The 15524-nt window shown below is 47.6% G+C and overlaps 3 protein-coding genes across 11 annotated transcripts in view; 2 read left to right on the top strand and 1 right to left on the bottom strand.

Moving 5' to 3' along the window:
• Positions 1 to 5970, top strand: part of fancc (FA complementation group C) — a 29703-nt gene extending 23733 nt beyond the window's left edge. For 7 of the 8 annotated variants that reach the window (XM_030358543.1, XM_030358547.1, XM_030358542.1 and 4 more), the window contains 2 exons: positions 582 to 794; positions 1171 to 2396. In XM_030358543.1, the coding sequence (XP_030214403.1) occupies positions 582 to 794; positions 1171 to 1335 (378 nt within the window). In that variant the 3' untranslated portion in view covers positions 1336 to 2396. Of the gene's footprint in view, positions 1 to 581; positions 795 to 1170; positions 2397 to 5876 lie in introns of those variants that run through there. The other variant, XM_030358548.1, reaches the window with a different exon arrangement.
• Positions 2280 to 15524, bottom strand: part of aopep (aminopeptidase O (putative)) — an 80098-nt gene continuing 66853 nt past the window's right edge. Inside the window, exon 18 of the mRNA XM_030358537.1 lies at positions 2280 to 2961. The gene's annotated coding sequence lies outside the window, so the exon portion shown is untranslated. The remainder of the gene's footprint in view (positions 2962 to 15524) is intronic.
• On the top strand, positions 10457 to 15060 carry LOC115545409 (uncharacterized). 2 transcript variants are annotated; one of them, XM_030358536.1, is made up of 2 exons: positions 10457 to 13770; positions 13833 to 15060. In XM_030358536.1, the coding sequence occupies exons 1-2, from the start codon at positions 10545 to 10547 to the stop codon at positions 13862 to 13864; spliced, it is 3258 nt and encodes a 1085-aa protein (XP_030214396.1). In that variant the 5' UTR covers positions 10457 to 10544; the 3' UTR covers positions 13865 to 15060. The 2 variants fall into 2 exon arrangements, with proteins under 2 accessions (XP_030214396.1, XP_030214395.1); XM_030358535.1 differs by having other exon boundaries at positions 14029 to 15060.

A 15524-nucleotide genomic window follows, 5' to 3' on the forward strand; every position in this document is an offset into this window, starting at 1 on the left:
AACAAGAAAGGAAGAGCGAGACCAAGAGAGGGAGAGAGAGACCAAGAGAGGTTGACAGCAAGTGAGCGAGGCCGAGCCTAGTTAGCTAGATAAGAAGGTGGGCCGAGGTTAAAGACGTACTATAGCACACAGGGTCTATCGCAACCAGAGAGAGAGAGTGCTAATGAGCCAACATGGGATCGATCCCAAGCCAAGTGTGTCTGGGGGGCACTGTGAGTCTCCCTGGTCTCTCTTCATGAGTCAGACTCACCCTGGCTCTAATGCGTCCTCACTCAAGGTCGCGCACATCTTGCTTTCATTCCCCCGTTTATTGATCTAATATAAGAGAGGCACACAGGGAAGAGTTTTGTTTCCAACTGCTTTCTGCATGTAGGATTTGGCTGTTTGACTTCCAGATGAAAAGTTGTACCCTAATGTGCTCAGAATACCTGTAGGCATCTTTGAGCAGGATGCCCTAGCCCCGGTTATCCATCTAATATGCACTGTAGATCGCATTTGATTAAAGTGTCTGCAAAAGGCTAACGCCGTAACGTGATGTGCCTGATCTAAAATGTGTCACTTTTTAAAATGAACACACAAAGGCACGTGTCAGAGAGGCATGGGGCCACACGACATCCCTCCTCCTGGACCCTTCACCTCTCGACGCATCCCAACCTCTGCAGTCATTGGTGGAGCTCCTGTCACTCCAGGCACAGCCCCGCCCCCTGGCTCCAGAGCTTGTCCTGGGCCTCCTGGTGAACGTGGCGGTGGTCTCTGAGGAGCCGATCGGCAGAGTGTCAGAGGTGGTGCAGACGGTGAGGAAGCGAGCCCCCCATGATGTGGGTGATGAACATTGACTATAACTCTGGGTGTTAAAGTCACTATTCATTATTGATGGGGGGGAGGAGGAAGGAATGTTTCTTACCAACTAAGAAACTATGACAGGTTGAACAGGTTATTATGGGACGAATCCTTTGCTAAAGAACCTAATCAATGGGATGATTATATTTTAAAACAGGATAGAAGTACGATGCTATGTTCACAATGTATGCACACACATTCATCTTTACCGACAAGGATAACAGAGTGCGTGTGTGTTCCTGTGTGTGTGTGTGTGTGTGTGTGTGTGTGTGTGTGTGTGTGTGTGTGTGTGTGTGTGTGTGTGTGTGTGTGTGTGTGTGTGTGGGTCAGGTGGTGCGGCGCTGTGACCTAGTCACTGAGGCCCTGTACGTCCTCAGCTCGGTGGAGCTGGGAGAAGAGGGGGGGGGGCACTGGTCTGGCCACGCCCACCGAGGTCAGCTGAGGATCAGAGCACTCCGGGACACCCTCACACACACAGCCCCGGAGACCTGCTGAGAACCACACACACACACACACACACACGTTTTCCCCCACACACCCTGTAATGGCACACGCGCCCGTAGGGACCACCCTGGCAGTGTTTGGGACTGTTTGGCAGAATGAAAGGAGACAGCGCCGCGCTGGGACGCGTGTTTTCACGGAGGAGAAAGCGGAGGACGGCCCAAGCGGCGCGACATCACTCTGGCGGGAAGCGGCTTGGTAAACGTGTCACAGCCCACCCACTCCCATTGTTGTGTTTGCGGTACGAAGCCCAGCACGCCTCGTACCCACCGCTGACAGGCAGGCGCTCTCTGGAAGCAGCGAGTAATGGGTTGGAGACCTTGTGTTTCTCCTGTGTACGTGTGCTTTTGAATTGAACATGACTTGTGTCAGGTCACGCTGCCAGTGATCGTATTCGCTACATGTTACGTTTAGGAATGACTTTTTCTGCCGATGTTTGAACTCTGATGCTACATGTCCCAGTGGATGAGTTTATTTAGATGGGATTCAGTCTTTGGAGTCTTCATTGTGTTGTATTTATCCATAAATATATTAAACTTGTTAATGTTTATGTTTTGTGTGTGCTTTTGCTAAGCACTATATTTTTTTGCATATGGAGACAGAACCATTTAAAAGATTGACATGATCTGAGATAGATAAATATGTCATCCTGTGTGCAGTTTTTAATCTGAGTCAATCTGACATGCGTAGTAAGGGATGTTACATTAAAGACTGAAGCATCAGTAAATCAGCTTATGGGCAAAGGTTAAATCTCAAAAAGGTTGTACTGATGCAAAATGAGTTGGATATCTGGTTTGGGAGGAGAATATATGGCCTGAAACATCAAAATATATAAATGACTTTGTTAATGTTGAGCTTATTGTAGATATTGTGGTGTACAACAATGGGTAAAGATCCCTTAACTATTTTATAAGATAGTTATGCCAGTCAGGTAGCCCTTTAACTTTGAAGCAGATATGTTTTTATTGTTCTACTTGACATAAAAAATGCACAATGCATACAAACAGTAATGTCTTTACATTGTGAAAACATGAATTGTGAATACAAAAATACCATTTACAATGGCCATCTCATCTCTGGTATATTTGGTAGGTAAAGATGACAGACGCACACATGGGTCAGCTATTGTGTATAAAAACATGACTCACCTGATAGTATTTTCAGTCTAAACTTTAAAACCGGATTGTGACCTCAGACTGAACACATACACATACAGCGGCCCAGAGGGAGTTAGAGGTAGATGGAAATATCTGTTCATCTCTGTAATCCTTTCCTTGTTTACATTCTTTATGCACACAGACATGGATAACTTCTGTCTCAGACCAAAGCAAACAACCGTCCATTCACAGGGGTTGAACAGAAGTTCAGGGCAGGAAACAATGGAGGTAATTTTACTTCACGTTGCAGGGTGGTTGATCATTATCAGGATACGGCAATGCTGTCACACACGCTGGCACAGTAGCTCTTTCATAAGGACATTAACGGACAGCTATCCTGTGTGCTCGACCAGCTGGCCTTCCCCATCGACCGCCATTGTTGGGAGACGACGGTGTCACGGCTGTGAGAATTCTTGGAGCCATGGCATCTATGACCTCTGAGCGCCAAGCTGGTGCCATGAACCTGAAACAAAGACATGCATCACAATCCAATGAGACCCGATTTCAAATCTTCCTGATCTTTTTGCATCGACACAGGGTGTTATTTCAAAGTGGGAATACGGCGCTGAAGATTAACGTTAGGTCATAAGCAGAAATCCGAACAAACGTACAACATGAAACCCAGGGTTATACGACCTACAACAGTAGGGTTGGTACGTGGAAATGTGACATGTTAGACGATGCGGTCCCTCACGCCGACACCATGCCAGGGCGTGTGGCGTTCCCCAGGGTCGGTGAGGAGCAGGCCTGACTCCTGTTCCTGCTGAACTGAGCCAGTGGTTCTGTAGGACTGATAATCAGCTCAGTAGGCACAGGAGTCCCAGGCCCGTGTCTCGGACTGCGCACGATAACTCCTATTCACCGTGGTCGGCACGGCGACCAAACAAACAAAACAACACAAAACTACAAGGAGGGCTTTTATTTTCGAATAATAGGGGAAAAAAACACATCTAATTAAATCACACCATTTTCCACCAGGAATATGCTGTGCAGTCCATATTAATTGGAACGGACAAGACGACCAGCCCGCTCTGACAGACGGTGTACACGATGACTTCTGTCGTCGTGATAACTGGCCGATATTAATAGAGTGGTGACAAGTGGCGCGGTGACTTATGGCGCACAGGAAACGGCTCACCATGATTTAGGCGGAAAGAGTTTATTTTGGTTTGCTTTCTATAACGTTCCTTTGTTCTTCCCGTGTGCAGAGAACCATCCCGACCCCCATTAGAAAGCAATAAATCACCTTCTACATTACAGGCTCGGATGGCAATCCCCCCCTCATTTTAACGGCCCTTTGATAGCCATTACTCTTTAACCAGGCCCTAAATATAGGTCTCAAACTGGCAGCCCTCTTCCACATGGCCCTCATTTCTTATTCACACATCTGTCCTCGCTTAGGCTCCACTTTGCTGGCATAAGCGTAGGGGAAGGTATAATAGCCTTTCCACTTACAATATCCTAGCTCTTACTAAACAGCCAGACGTATGTCACCATTTGGACTTATAGATCGACCATTTCAGAGTGCGTAGAGCCAGGCTTCTCGAATCTAGTAAAACACATGTTTCTGGGACGAATTCCGTGCCGTTCCTCATTTCCCATATCGAACTCCCTCGCCGCAAAATATAGAGACATTTCAATGTGGTTTAGACGGAGTAGTTTCAGAATTGTGAGCTGTCTAGGTCCATTGACACTGAAAAGCAAGCAATCCCAGACAGAGATGTATTTCATCATTGTGCTGATTGATGCCTAATGTATGGGGAGGACATAAATCAACCCACAAATTAAACGAGGCTGACATCGCCGGAATTGTCTCCTCACAAGCGAGCAACCGCATTGTTTGTTCGACGTATCTTGACTTATACGGGAACCGTCCCATGGTGCAATCTGTCACGCCCGCGACTATAATGTGTGTGATTTATGTGCGAGTGGGAATTCCTGCGTTTGTTTGTATCACTGGATCAGAACATTCTGTTTCCTTTCATTTATCTCAAGAACAATTAGGGAAAAAAAGCTAAAAGCATCGGGCAGGAAGGTACGCCGCATTGTACAAATATAGAGAGCCTGATAAGTGAGTAGCTAAGGGAGAGAGGTTAGCCTCTTCTATTTTCAAATGCTTGGCTACGCTTGGTGTTAAACAGTGTGGGAACATGTCCATAAGGACTTGGACTTTTTCTTCTTTCATCCCACAGAGAAAGAGAGATAAAATCTGAATCAATGCATTTATTTATACTTATGCCTTTATCTTATTTTTTTTTACAGCCTAAACATTACCTAGTCCATAATCCCAGGCATAATCATTTAGACCCGGAGCTGAATACTGATTTGCCAATGTATCTAGACACTCCGGCTGGGCTAATATAAAATATATTAAAGTGTCCCACCATGGCAGTAAGTGGCAATGTTCCCCAGTGTCAAATGCAGGCGGTCTCCTCTAGCTTGCTGTTGTTTGCATCACCTTTCCCCCATTCCTGATATATCTCCAGGAATGTCTTGAAATAATACCTTTTAAAAATAAAAATAAACAATGAGGGTAGTGGCTTCGGGAACTATCACAAAAATGTTTTTATTATATAAATCATCAGCATCTCCCTTCCTCATTATTATTTTTTATTATTATTATGATGATTAGTGTGTTCCGGTCGGTAAACATTGTTGCATGAAAATCCCTGAAGAATCCTTGCACTAATAACGAAAAACAAAACGTGAACAGGACGAGGCGAGGAGTGATAATGCTGCTGATGATGAAGATCATAAGGGGAGACTCAGCTTCCAATACAGTGTCTGTCGGTAGGATTAGCAGCCATGAAGTCTCTCTAGGCCTCATTAGAAGCAGTGGTAGCCAGTTAGGCTGGCTCCCACTTTAAATACTTGGCTGCAGCCCTCAATAACAGTACAGAATATTCACCGCTCTCCTTCCCAAAAACCAGCTCTTCTCAAAATTGCAATGAGAGAGAGAGAGAGAGAGAGAGAGAGAGAGAGAGAGAGAGAGAGAGAGAGAGAGAGAGAGAGAGAGAGAGAGAGAGAGAGAGAGAGAGAGAGAGAGAGAGAGAGAGAGAGAGAGAGAGAGAGAGAAGAATCCAAAGGAAATGAACGGGGAGAGACGAGGAGTAAGAGAAAAGGGTGAAAGACAGGAAAGAACCGAAACTACCAGTTTTGGGCAAAGGAAAAGCAGGGGGTAACAAAAAAGTAGCGACAGAAGCGGTGGAGGAAACAAGAGAGTCAAAGAGGGATGGAGAGAAAGGAAGAGAACACGTTAAAGGAGCAAGAGAGAGGGAGATGGGCCGGATGAAGCGTCAGAGCACGGCGTTGGGGGGGGCTCATTAGTAGCGCTGCGCGGGGTTTCCAACACATGAAGTGGCCTCTGAGCTCAGACAGACACACACACACACACACACACACACACACACACACACACACACGGACATGAGACAGACCGCAGGTGAGGGAGCAGAAGGTGGTTATATAAACAGACTGGCAGGTAAAATGGAGGTTGTGTGTGTGTGTGTGTGTGTGTGTGTGTGTGTGTGTGTGTGTGTGTGTGTGTGTGTGTGTGTGTGTGTGTGTGTGTGTGTGTGTGTGTGGGGGGGGGGGGGGGGATTACAGGAGTAGAAAGGTGAGAGGGTGGGAGGCCGGTGGAAGGCCGAGGGGGGCGATATAGGAGAAGATGGAGGATAAAGTTTGGATGTAACAGGAGACGGAGGAGGAGACAATGTCGGCAGCTGAAAGGTCAGGCAAGAGGAGTCTGTGAAGATGGTGGGCTGGAGAGGAGAGGAGACAGGAGGGGAGGAGAGGAGACAGGAGAGGAGAGGAGACAGGAGGGGAGGAGGAGACAGGAGGGGAGGAGGAGACAGGAGGGGAGGAGGAGACAGGAGGGGAGGAGAGGAGACAGGAGGGAGAGGAGAGGAGACAGGAGAGGAGAGGAGACAGGAGGGGAGGAGGAGACAGGAGGGGAGGAGGAGACAGGAGGGGAGGGGAGGAGACAGGAGGGAGAGGAGAGGAGACAGGAGGGAGAGGAGAGGAGACAGGAGAGGAGAGGAGACAGGAGAGGAGAGGAGACAGGAGGTGAGGAGGAGACAGGAGGGGAGGAGAGGAGACAGGAGAGGAGAGGAGACAGGAGGTGAGGAGGAGACAGGAGGGGAGGAGGAGACAGGAGGGAGAGGAGAGGAGACAGGAGGGAGAGGAGAGGAGACAGGAGGGAGAGGAGACAGGAGGGAGAGGAGAGGAGACAGGAGGGAGAGGAGACAGGAGGGAGAGGAGAGGAGACAGGAGGGAGAGGAGAGGAGACAGGAGGAGAGGACAGGAGACAGGAGGGAGAGGAGAGGAGACAGGAGGGAGAGGAGAGGAGACATGAGGGAGAGGAGAGGAGACAGGAGGGAGAGGAGAGGAGACAGGAGGGAGAGGAGAGGAGACAGGAGGGAGAGGAGGAGACAAGAGGGAGAGGAGAGGAGACAGGAGGGAGAGGAGAGGAGACAGGAGGGAGAGGAGAGGAGACAGGAGGGAGAGGAGAGGAGACAGGAGGGAGAGGAGAGGAGACAGGAGGAGAGGACAGGAGACAGGAGGGAGAGGAGAGGAGACAGGAGGGAGAGGAGACAGGAGGGAGAGGAGAGGAGACAGGAGGGAGAGGAGAGGAGACAGGAGGGAGAGGAGAGGAGGAGACAGGAGGGAGAGGAGACAGGAGGGAGAGGAGAGGAGACAGGAGGGAGAGGAGAGGAGACAGGAGGGAGAGGAGAGGAGGAGACAGGAGGGAGAGGAAGAGGAGCAGATATGTGAGAGGAAGAGGCGGAGGCGATACGTGAGAGGGAGAGAACACAAACCTGATGGAATAGAAGGAATGTGTGATGGTAAACACATGTGTTGTGCATTCGGAGGGCGCGGTGTGCACAAACGCACGCACACGTCGTCATCAACGGGTTTTTATTAGAATACCACTGTGATGAAGATTGACATCTCTCTTTGCTTTTGAGATCAGTTCTTCATCTTCCCTCCTTCCTCCTTTCCCCTTTATCTCCCTTCCTTTCCTTCCTTCCTTCCATGCCTCCTCCCTTGATTTCCTCCCTTCCTTCCTGTCTGGTGCTCAGGGTCATGCTCTCCTCAGGTGCAGAACTTAGCCACTGTGAACAAAGAGGAGATCAATCACTGTTCACCAATCAGCTAAGCTCTGCACCTGGCTGGAGACAGAGGTTACAGCGCACCGGCTCTCCGGCTGACTGACTGACGTACGCACACAGACACACGCACACACACAAACACACGCACGCGCATCCACGCCGCTTCATGTATGGCCTGTAGTTTGTTGCTTCCGGTGTCCATTCCAACTCTCGCTGGAAATCGGCATCTTTGGTTGGTTTTGTCTCATTGTATCCAACATCTAAATTCACTTGTGTGGTCTGATCAAATAGTCTGAAACCCAAGTCCCACTCTGTCCTTTACTCCAAAAGTCTGAACTTGATTCTCGCTCCCGCACACACACACACACACACACACACGCACGCACGCACACGCACACACACACACGCACACACACACACACCCACACCCACACACACACACACACGCACACACACGCCTTAAAGGGCACATGCTCTCCGAGAATCATGCTTGCTGGAGGTCAGTTGGGTTCCTAGGGTTGTGTTTGTGGGGGGGGGGGGATTGATACCATGGCAGCCGGCTGGGTCGGGGTTGTGTGGTAATCCCTGGCAATGTGATTTTATCATAAATCACAAATCAGCACGCCAGGAACCCTCACAACCCAGACATGAAAGAACATGATCATTTTTCTCGCTCCCCCCTCTCCCTCTCTCACATGCGCAATCACGCACACTGACATCAGGCCCAGAGACCTGTAGATCCAGCCTCCTCCCCCATCCTCCCTCATTCGTCAAGGCTGAGTGCTTCGGCGTTATGCCCACTCATTAGGCGGATCAGGAGGGATTCCAGAGGTATGTAAGGGGAGGGGGGGGGGGGGGGGGGGGGGGAGAACATACCTGGTGCTGACATGTTGTTTTCACTTCATACCCACCCCACCCCCCGCCCCCCCACGCTGCCTCAGGGTAATCCCACTGTAATCTTAGGGCGTATGCGTGTCAATGAGTCTGCGTATGTGTGTGGGTGTAATTACATATGTCTGTGTGTCGGAGGGCCTTTGGGTGTGTGTAATTGCGTTGTGATTGTACCCTTCTTGCATGCAATATCTACCACCTGTGTGGTTGTGGATGCATGTATGTATGTATGTATGTATGTATGTATGTATGTATGTATGTATGTATGTATGTATGTATGTATGTATGTATGTATGTATGTATGTATGTGTAATGGCCGTTTCTGTTTTTTGTTAAGCTCACTTCGACCCGTGATTTGTATACGCCTACCTAGGCACAGGCGCAGGTGATTTTAGGTCACGCCCACCGCTCTAGCATAGTTGGAAAGTAATGTCGGGCGGCGTGGCATGTTTTGGGCAAGATAAAAAGATTTTACCACACACCTAATACAAGCATTTTGGATTATGGAAATAGAAAACATTTGTTAGAACTTCATGCAAAGAAGACCATTGGAATAAACAGAACTCTATTTTGGAAACTTGTGTTTGTGCGTAAACTTGAAGCCGAATCCACGTCACCCACGGCCTTTAGTTTGGAACATTGGAAAATGGAAAAAAGGCCGTTACATTAAGTAAAATCTTTCTTTCGTTTGGACATCGAACTTGGAAGATATCGAATTGAATTGGATTATCTGTTGGAACGTTTCTGTTGGATTACTGGAATTTGGAAGCCGAAACGAGAAGACGTGAGTAACAGCTGACTGACTAACAGCTGACTCTGAAGCAACCCGCAACGTCGGGGTGGACCCGCTTGAGCTGCAGTTTAAAGACTTAAAAGAAGACAAAGCAAAGACTCTTTAGTTTGAAAACATTCTTTGGATTTTTGCGGAAACAAACCTAGTTGGAACATTATGCAGCAGGAGCAGGAAGATTTGGGAAAGGAAAGGGAAGTTTTAAGTTTAATTAAGAAGCGAAGTGGAAAACTCGGCGCTCTCACACGAAAGCGGAATGAAATTCACACTTTGATCGATAATGGAGAGAATACCACCGTCATTGAAGAACACATGAAAGTTTACAATCGTTTCCTGGAGGAGTTTATGGACGTACAAGTGGCTGTGCAAAGCTTATTGAACGAGGACGAGAGAGAATCTGACCACACCGACTGGTATGAACCCAAATTGATAAGCTGCAGAGAATTTATTGATGACATAGAAACGTGGCTAAAACAAGACGCCTCGCAGGATGCCGCTAATAATGTAAGCGCCGTGGAAAATGTGTCTCACGCTGCATCTCGTAAAAGCTATGACGTAGAGCCCCACGATAGCGTCTCACAGACCGCAAAACCCGCACGCCCCAGTAGCAAAGCAGCTGCGAGCAAGTCCTCTAGTTCATCCTCTGCCAGTAGAAAAAGTAAAACCCTTTCAGAGATGGCAATTCAGGCCGAGCTGGAGCGCGTAACCCTGCTAAAGCAGGCTGACGCGTTACAAGAAAAACACGCGCTTGAACTTGAAGAAGCCCAATTAAACGCAGTAATGAAAGCCAAAAGAGAAACGCTGTCCGTTAAAACTAACTTGGCCATCGCAAAGGCGAAGTCACAGGTGTTTAAAGAACAAGAAGAAACACAAAAATCGAAAAGTCTAGCGTCCTCTGGAGCCTCTACACCCACACAATTCATATCGCCCCAAAGAGCTATGAAACAGACAAAAATGTCACCGGCTCCCGTTCCGTTGTCTACCGTTGGACCTACTACGTCAGTCGCCCCCCCCATATATGCAAAAAGCAAAGCAAAAACACGTCATCTACAGCAAAGTGCAGACAGTAATAATGACCAACCCGATTTAGCTGAAGCAATGCGCAGGCAAAATGAGATTACTGCAATGCTGATTAAGCAGCAGAGACAGTCACCTTTACCACCCATACAAGTACCAGTTTTTGATGGTGATCCCCTGCAATTCAGATCCTTTATCAAAGCATTTGAACAAGGCATTGAGAGCAAGACAGATGATATGCAGGTTAAGCTTTATTATTTAGAGCAATTCACATCTGGGCAGCCCAGAAAGCTGGTGCAGAGCTGCATGCATATGAGCCCACAAACTGCATTCGGAGAGGCTAAAAAGCAGTTGGAGTGGAACTTCGGAAGCAAAGTGAAAGTTACAGCTGCATTTCTGAACAAGGCATTGGATTGGCCAGCCCTGAAAGCAGATGACGGCGTAGGTGTAGCATTAAGATCATACACATTTTTCCTAAGAACCAGTTATAACACAACGGAGGACGCCGGATATTTGGACGAAATGGAAAACTCCTCACACATGAAGGTGTTCGTCTCCAAGCTGCCGTTCAGGATGCGTGAGTCCTGGAGGATGAAAGTGTGCAGCATCAGAGAGGAGCAAAAACGGAGAGTGAAATTCAGAGACCTACTGGACTTCCTGGAAAGGCAAGTGAGAGCTGCAATGGACCCCGTCTTCTGTGAAATTCAAAATACAAGAGCAAAAGCCACAACACCACCAACCCCCAAGTCAATTGGAAAAGCCAAAGGCAGCAGCTTCGCCACCTCTGTTGCTCAGGTGCCACACCAGAGTGACACGCCCAACGTTGGAAATGCAGGCAAAATTCAGTGCTTGTTTTGCAATGACGGCCACATACTTGACAAGTGCACAACATTCAAAAAGAAACCAAACAAAGACAAAATTACGTTTTTACAGAGCAAAGGCGTGTGCTTTGGATGCTTAGTACAAGGTCACTTAAGCAGGAACTGTCAAGAAAGGCTGACATGCCGCACCTGCAGTAAGAATCATCCAACAGTTCTGCACATCGAACCAAAACCTCAGAACACCCCAGCCGACCATGAAACACAAACGGTCTCCAACGCACTTGTGTCCTTGGACTCTGAAGGTGATACTGGGGTCGGTTCTAAAGAATGCTCGCTGTCTGTTCTACCTGTCAAAGTCAGACTAAACAAAAGCACAAAAGTAATCGAAACATACGCTTTCTCGGACCCAGGCAGCTCAGCCACATTCTGTACCGAGTCATTAATGACTCAGCTGAACGCACCTGGACAAAAAATGGACATACTGCTGAAGACGATGGGGCAGGAGAAGTATGTGAGTAGTCATAAGATCTCTGGCTTGGAAGTAGCTGCCTTAAATGACAACAAATTCTTGAGACTGCCAGATGTGTACACTCAAAAGTCAATCCCTGTCACGAAAGACAACATACCCAAAGAAGAAGACCTTAAAAAATGGCCTTACTTACAAGAAGTGGAACTGACGCCCATCAATGCAAGTATTGGACTGCTGATTGGTGCAAACGCACCTAAAGCACTGGAACCATGGAAAATAGTCAACAGTGAAGGTAATGGACCCTACGCTGTCCAGACTAGTCTTGGATGGGTCATCAACGGCCCACTTGGACAAGAAGATAGCGACGACAGCGATACAGCTTCCGTACAGGTGAATCGCATCTCATTAGGAAAATTGGAAGAAATGTTGATTAAGCAGTATAATCAAGATTTTGTCGAACAGCACTGTGACGAACACGCTGAATTGTCTGTGGAGGACAAACAGTTTATGGAAATACTGTCAAGTGTGAGCTCCATTTACGACCCACTAGGGTTCTTAAGCCCGGTGATACTCCCCGCAAAGCAGATTCTGCAGCAGCTGTGCAAGTTGAAGCTGGCGTGGGATGAGGCAATACCACCAGAGATGGCACAAACATGGCAAAGGTGGGTGGATGATTTGATTCTGTTACACTCATTCAGTGTCAGAAGATGCTTCACACCTAGTGAATTTGGAAATGTAGAAATGGCACAGCTGCATCACTTTTGTGATGCCAGCGAAGTTGGATTCGGTGCCGTATCATACTTACGGCTAACTAACAGCGAGAAGGAAGTGTGTGTTGCTTTTGTTATAGGCAAAGCAAGGGTGGCTCCACTCAAGCACGTCACCATACCTCGCCTGGAACTGGCTGCAGCAGTCGTTGCTGTGCGCCTGGACAAGATGCTGTCAAAACAGTTGGAGCTCAACCTCAGTGAGTCAGTCTTTTGGTCCGACAGCATGACCGTCCTAAAATACATCGCAAACACCACCACTCGCTTTAAGACCTATGTAGCCAATAGAGTTTCCATCATAAGTTCACTGTCTAATGTCGGTCAGTGGAGACATGTTGGCTCTAAGATGAATCCTGCAGACGCAGCTTCGCGAGGCATGAAAGTTGGAGCCTTCCTGAAGTCCTCAACCTGGATCACTGGTCCTGACTTTCTCGGAAAAACCGAGCGTGAGTGGCCAGCAAGCGTGGACAAAGCATCGCTGCATCCGGACGCTGACCCAGAAGTGAGAGAGGAGGTCCTTTCCTTCGCCGCACAGGCGGAAGAAGTATGTCCCACCACTAAACTGTTGCTGCACTTCTCTAGCTGGACAAGGCTCAAGAGAGCCGTGGCATGGATTATGAAACTGAAAGAAAAGCTAAGGCTAAAGATAAAAGAAAATGCACAATGTGGAGATCAAACTCCTGTCAAACAGGTAAAGAAAACAAACTACTTACCACTCACAGTCGATGACCTGCTCTTAGCAGAGGAGGCAATAGTGCGCTTTGTGCAAAAGAAACATTACTCCAGCGAATTGGCTGCACTGAAATCAGGTGGTGTAAAGAAATCCAGTCAACTGTACAAACTTGACCCCATTGCCATTGATGATGTATTGAGAGTTGGTGGTAGGCTGAGCAGGTCCGCTCTACCTGTGGAAACAAAACACCCTGCAATACTACCAAAAGAAAGTCACGTCTCAAAGCTCATTCTTCAACATGTACACAATAAAGTTGGTCACAGGGGAAGAAATCATATGCTCTCAACCCTACGACGAAAGTACTGGATTCCTCATGCAAATGCAGCAGCCAGAAAGATCATCAGTGAGTGTGTGATATGCCTAAAGCAGCGCCAAAGACCAGGTGAGCAGAAAATGTCTGACCTGCCTGTTGACAGAGTCACAGCTGATGCCCCACCATTCACACATGTGGGCCTAGATTATTTTGGGCCAATAGAAGTTAAGAAAGGCAGAAGCCTAGTTAAAAGATATGGAGCACTTTTTACTTGCCTAACCTGTCGCGCAGTACACCTGGAGGTGGCGCATTCCCTCAATACAGATTCCTGTATAAACGCCATCAGGAGGTTTATCTGCCGCAGAGGCCAAGTCAAAGAAATCCGGACGGATAATGGAACCAACTTCGTCAGCACAAACCGTGAGTTGAAACAAGCCATTGCAGAGTTGAATCACAGCAAAATTCAGAAACGCTTGGTGCAGGACGTAAAAAGATTGCTGCGTTCTGTAACTAACCAACAAGCCCTAGACGATGAAGCCCTGCAGACAGTCTTCTGTGAAGCGGAGGCCATACTGAACGACCGTCCAATCACCACCTCCTCTGGCGATCCCAATGACATCGAGGCCTTGACTCCAAACCACCTTCTTCAGCTGAAAGGTAAACCCATCTTGCCACCAGGTTTATTCAAGAAGGATGACCTGTACGCTCGGAGACGCTGGAGGCAAGTGCAATACATCGCCGACCTCTTCTGGAAGAGGTGGACGACCGAGTACCTCCCTCAACTGCAAGAGCGGCAGAAGTGGAACAAAGTTCACAGAAACTTCACAGTTGGTGACATCGTGCTCGTGGTGGAAGAGTCCGCACCCAGAGGTGCGTGGCCCATTGGGCGCATCACCGACACCATGGCAGACTCCAAAGGGTGCGTTCGACGGGTCCGTGTCAAGACACAGACCAACGAGTTGGAAAAGCCCATCACCAAGATCTGCCTCCTGGTGGGGGTAGTTTAAGGGGCAACAGTGAATGTTCGCCTCCAACGGAGTCATGTTCTTGAACCTCTGACTCTACACATCTACAGATGCTCACTTACTGATTTAGTCCGTGATGCAATAGGCGTCACAACCTTTATGCTGAAAACATGCACACAGTCCATAAGCACACAGAACACATGCACACAGACCATTGCATACACTTGAAGCCTTTTTTTTCCCTTTCAAGAAGAAGAATTTTTGTTGTTTACGGACCGAAAACCATTTGTAAATGCACTTGAGTATGAACTTTAATAACAATGCAAAAAAACCACAAAAAAGAAAAAAAAAGGAAAGCAAATAGCATTGAATTGTATGTAAGCTTACATTTTTCACCGTACTTGTAATGGCCATTCACTTGTATATATTGTATATAGATTTATAATTACTTGTTGTTCAAGAATTAGGGGCCGGAATGTAATGGCCGTTTCTGTTTTTTGTTAAGCTCACTTCGACCCGTGATTTGTATACGCCTACCTAGGCACAGGCGCAGGTGATTTTAGGTCACGCCCACCGCTCTAGCATAGTTGGAAAGTAATGTCGGGCGGCGTGGCATGTTTTGGGCAAGATAAAAAGATTTTACCACACACCTAATACAAGCATTTTGGATTATGGAAATAGAAAACATTTGTTAGAACTTCATGCAAAGAAGACCATTGGAATAAACAGAACTCTATTTTGGAAACTTGTGTTTGTGCGTAAACTTGAAGCCGAATCCACGTCACCCACGGCCTTTAGTTTGGAACATTGGAAAATGGAAAAAAGGCCGTTACATTAAGTATGCGCATGTATGTATGTATGTATGTATGTATGTAAGTGGACGTGCGTGTCTTCAATAATGCTGGAATGCTTGTGCAAGTCGCTATTACATAAGATAGCGACTTGCAGGGACTCGGAGAAGGACATGAGGCAACACACACACCCTATGCATTCACAAACATATTCATGCAAGCACACACAAACACAAAAAAAACACACACACACACACACACACACACACACACACACACACACACACACACACACACACACACACACACACACACACACACACACACACACACACACACACACACACAAGCGGTGCTGGTTCTTCCATCATTTTAATTGGCGAGCGATTTGGCGCCGCACTTAGTTGACCGGTACCAT

The sequence above is a fragment of the Gadus morhua genome, chromosome 6 (genome assembly GCF_902167405.1).
Source record: "Gadus morhua chromosome 6, gadMor3.0, whole genome shotgun sequence".
NCBI classification, from domain to species: Eukaryota; Metazoa; Chordata; class Actinopteri; order Gadiformes; family Gadidae; genus Gadus; species Gadus morhua.

Bases quoted from the DNA above. Each gene is read 5' to 3' on its own strand.
- LOC115545409 (XM_030358535.1), top strand. From the start codon at position 10,545: ATGCAGGTTAAGCTTTATTATTTAGAGCAATTCACATCTGGGCAGCCC. The intron at 13,771-14,028 runs GTGAGTTGAAAC...TCTTGCCACCAG, and splicing joins CAACTTCGTCAGCACAAACC to GTTTATTCAAGAAGGATGAC.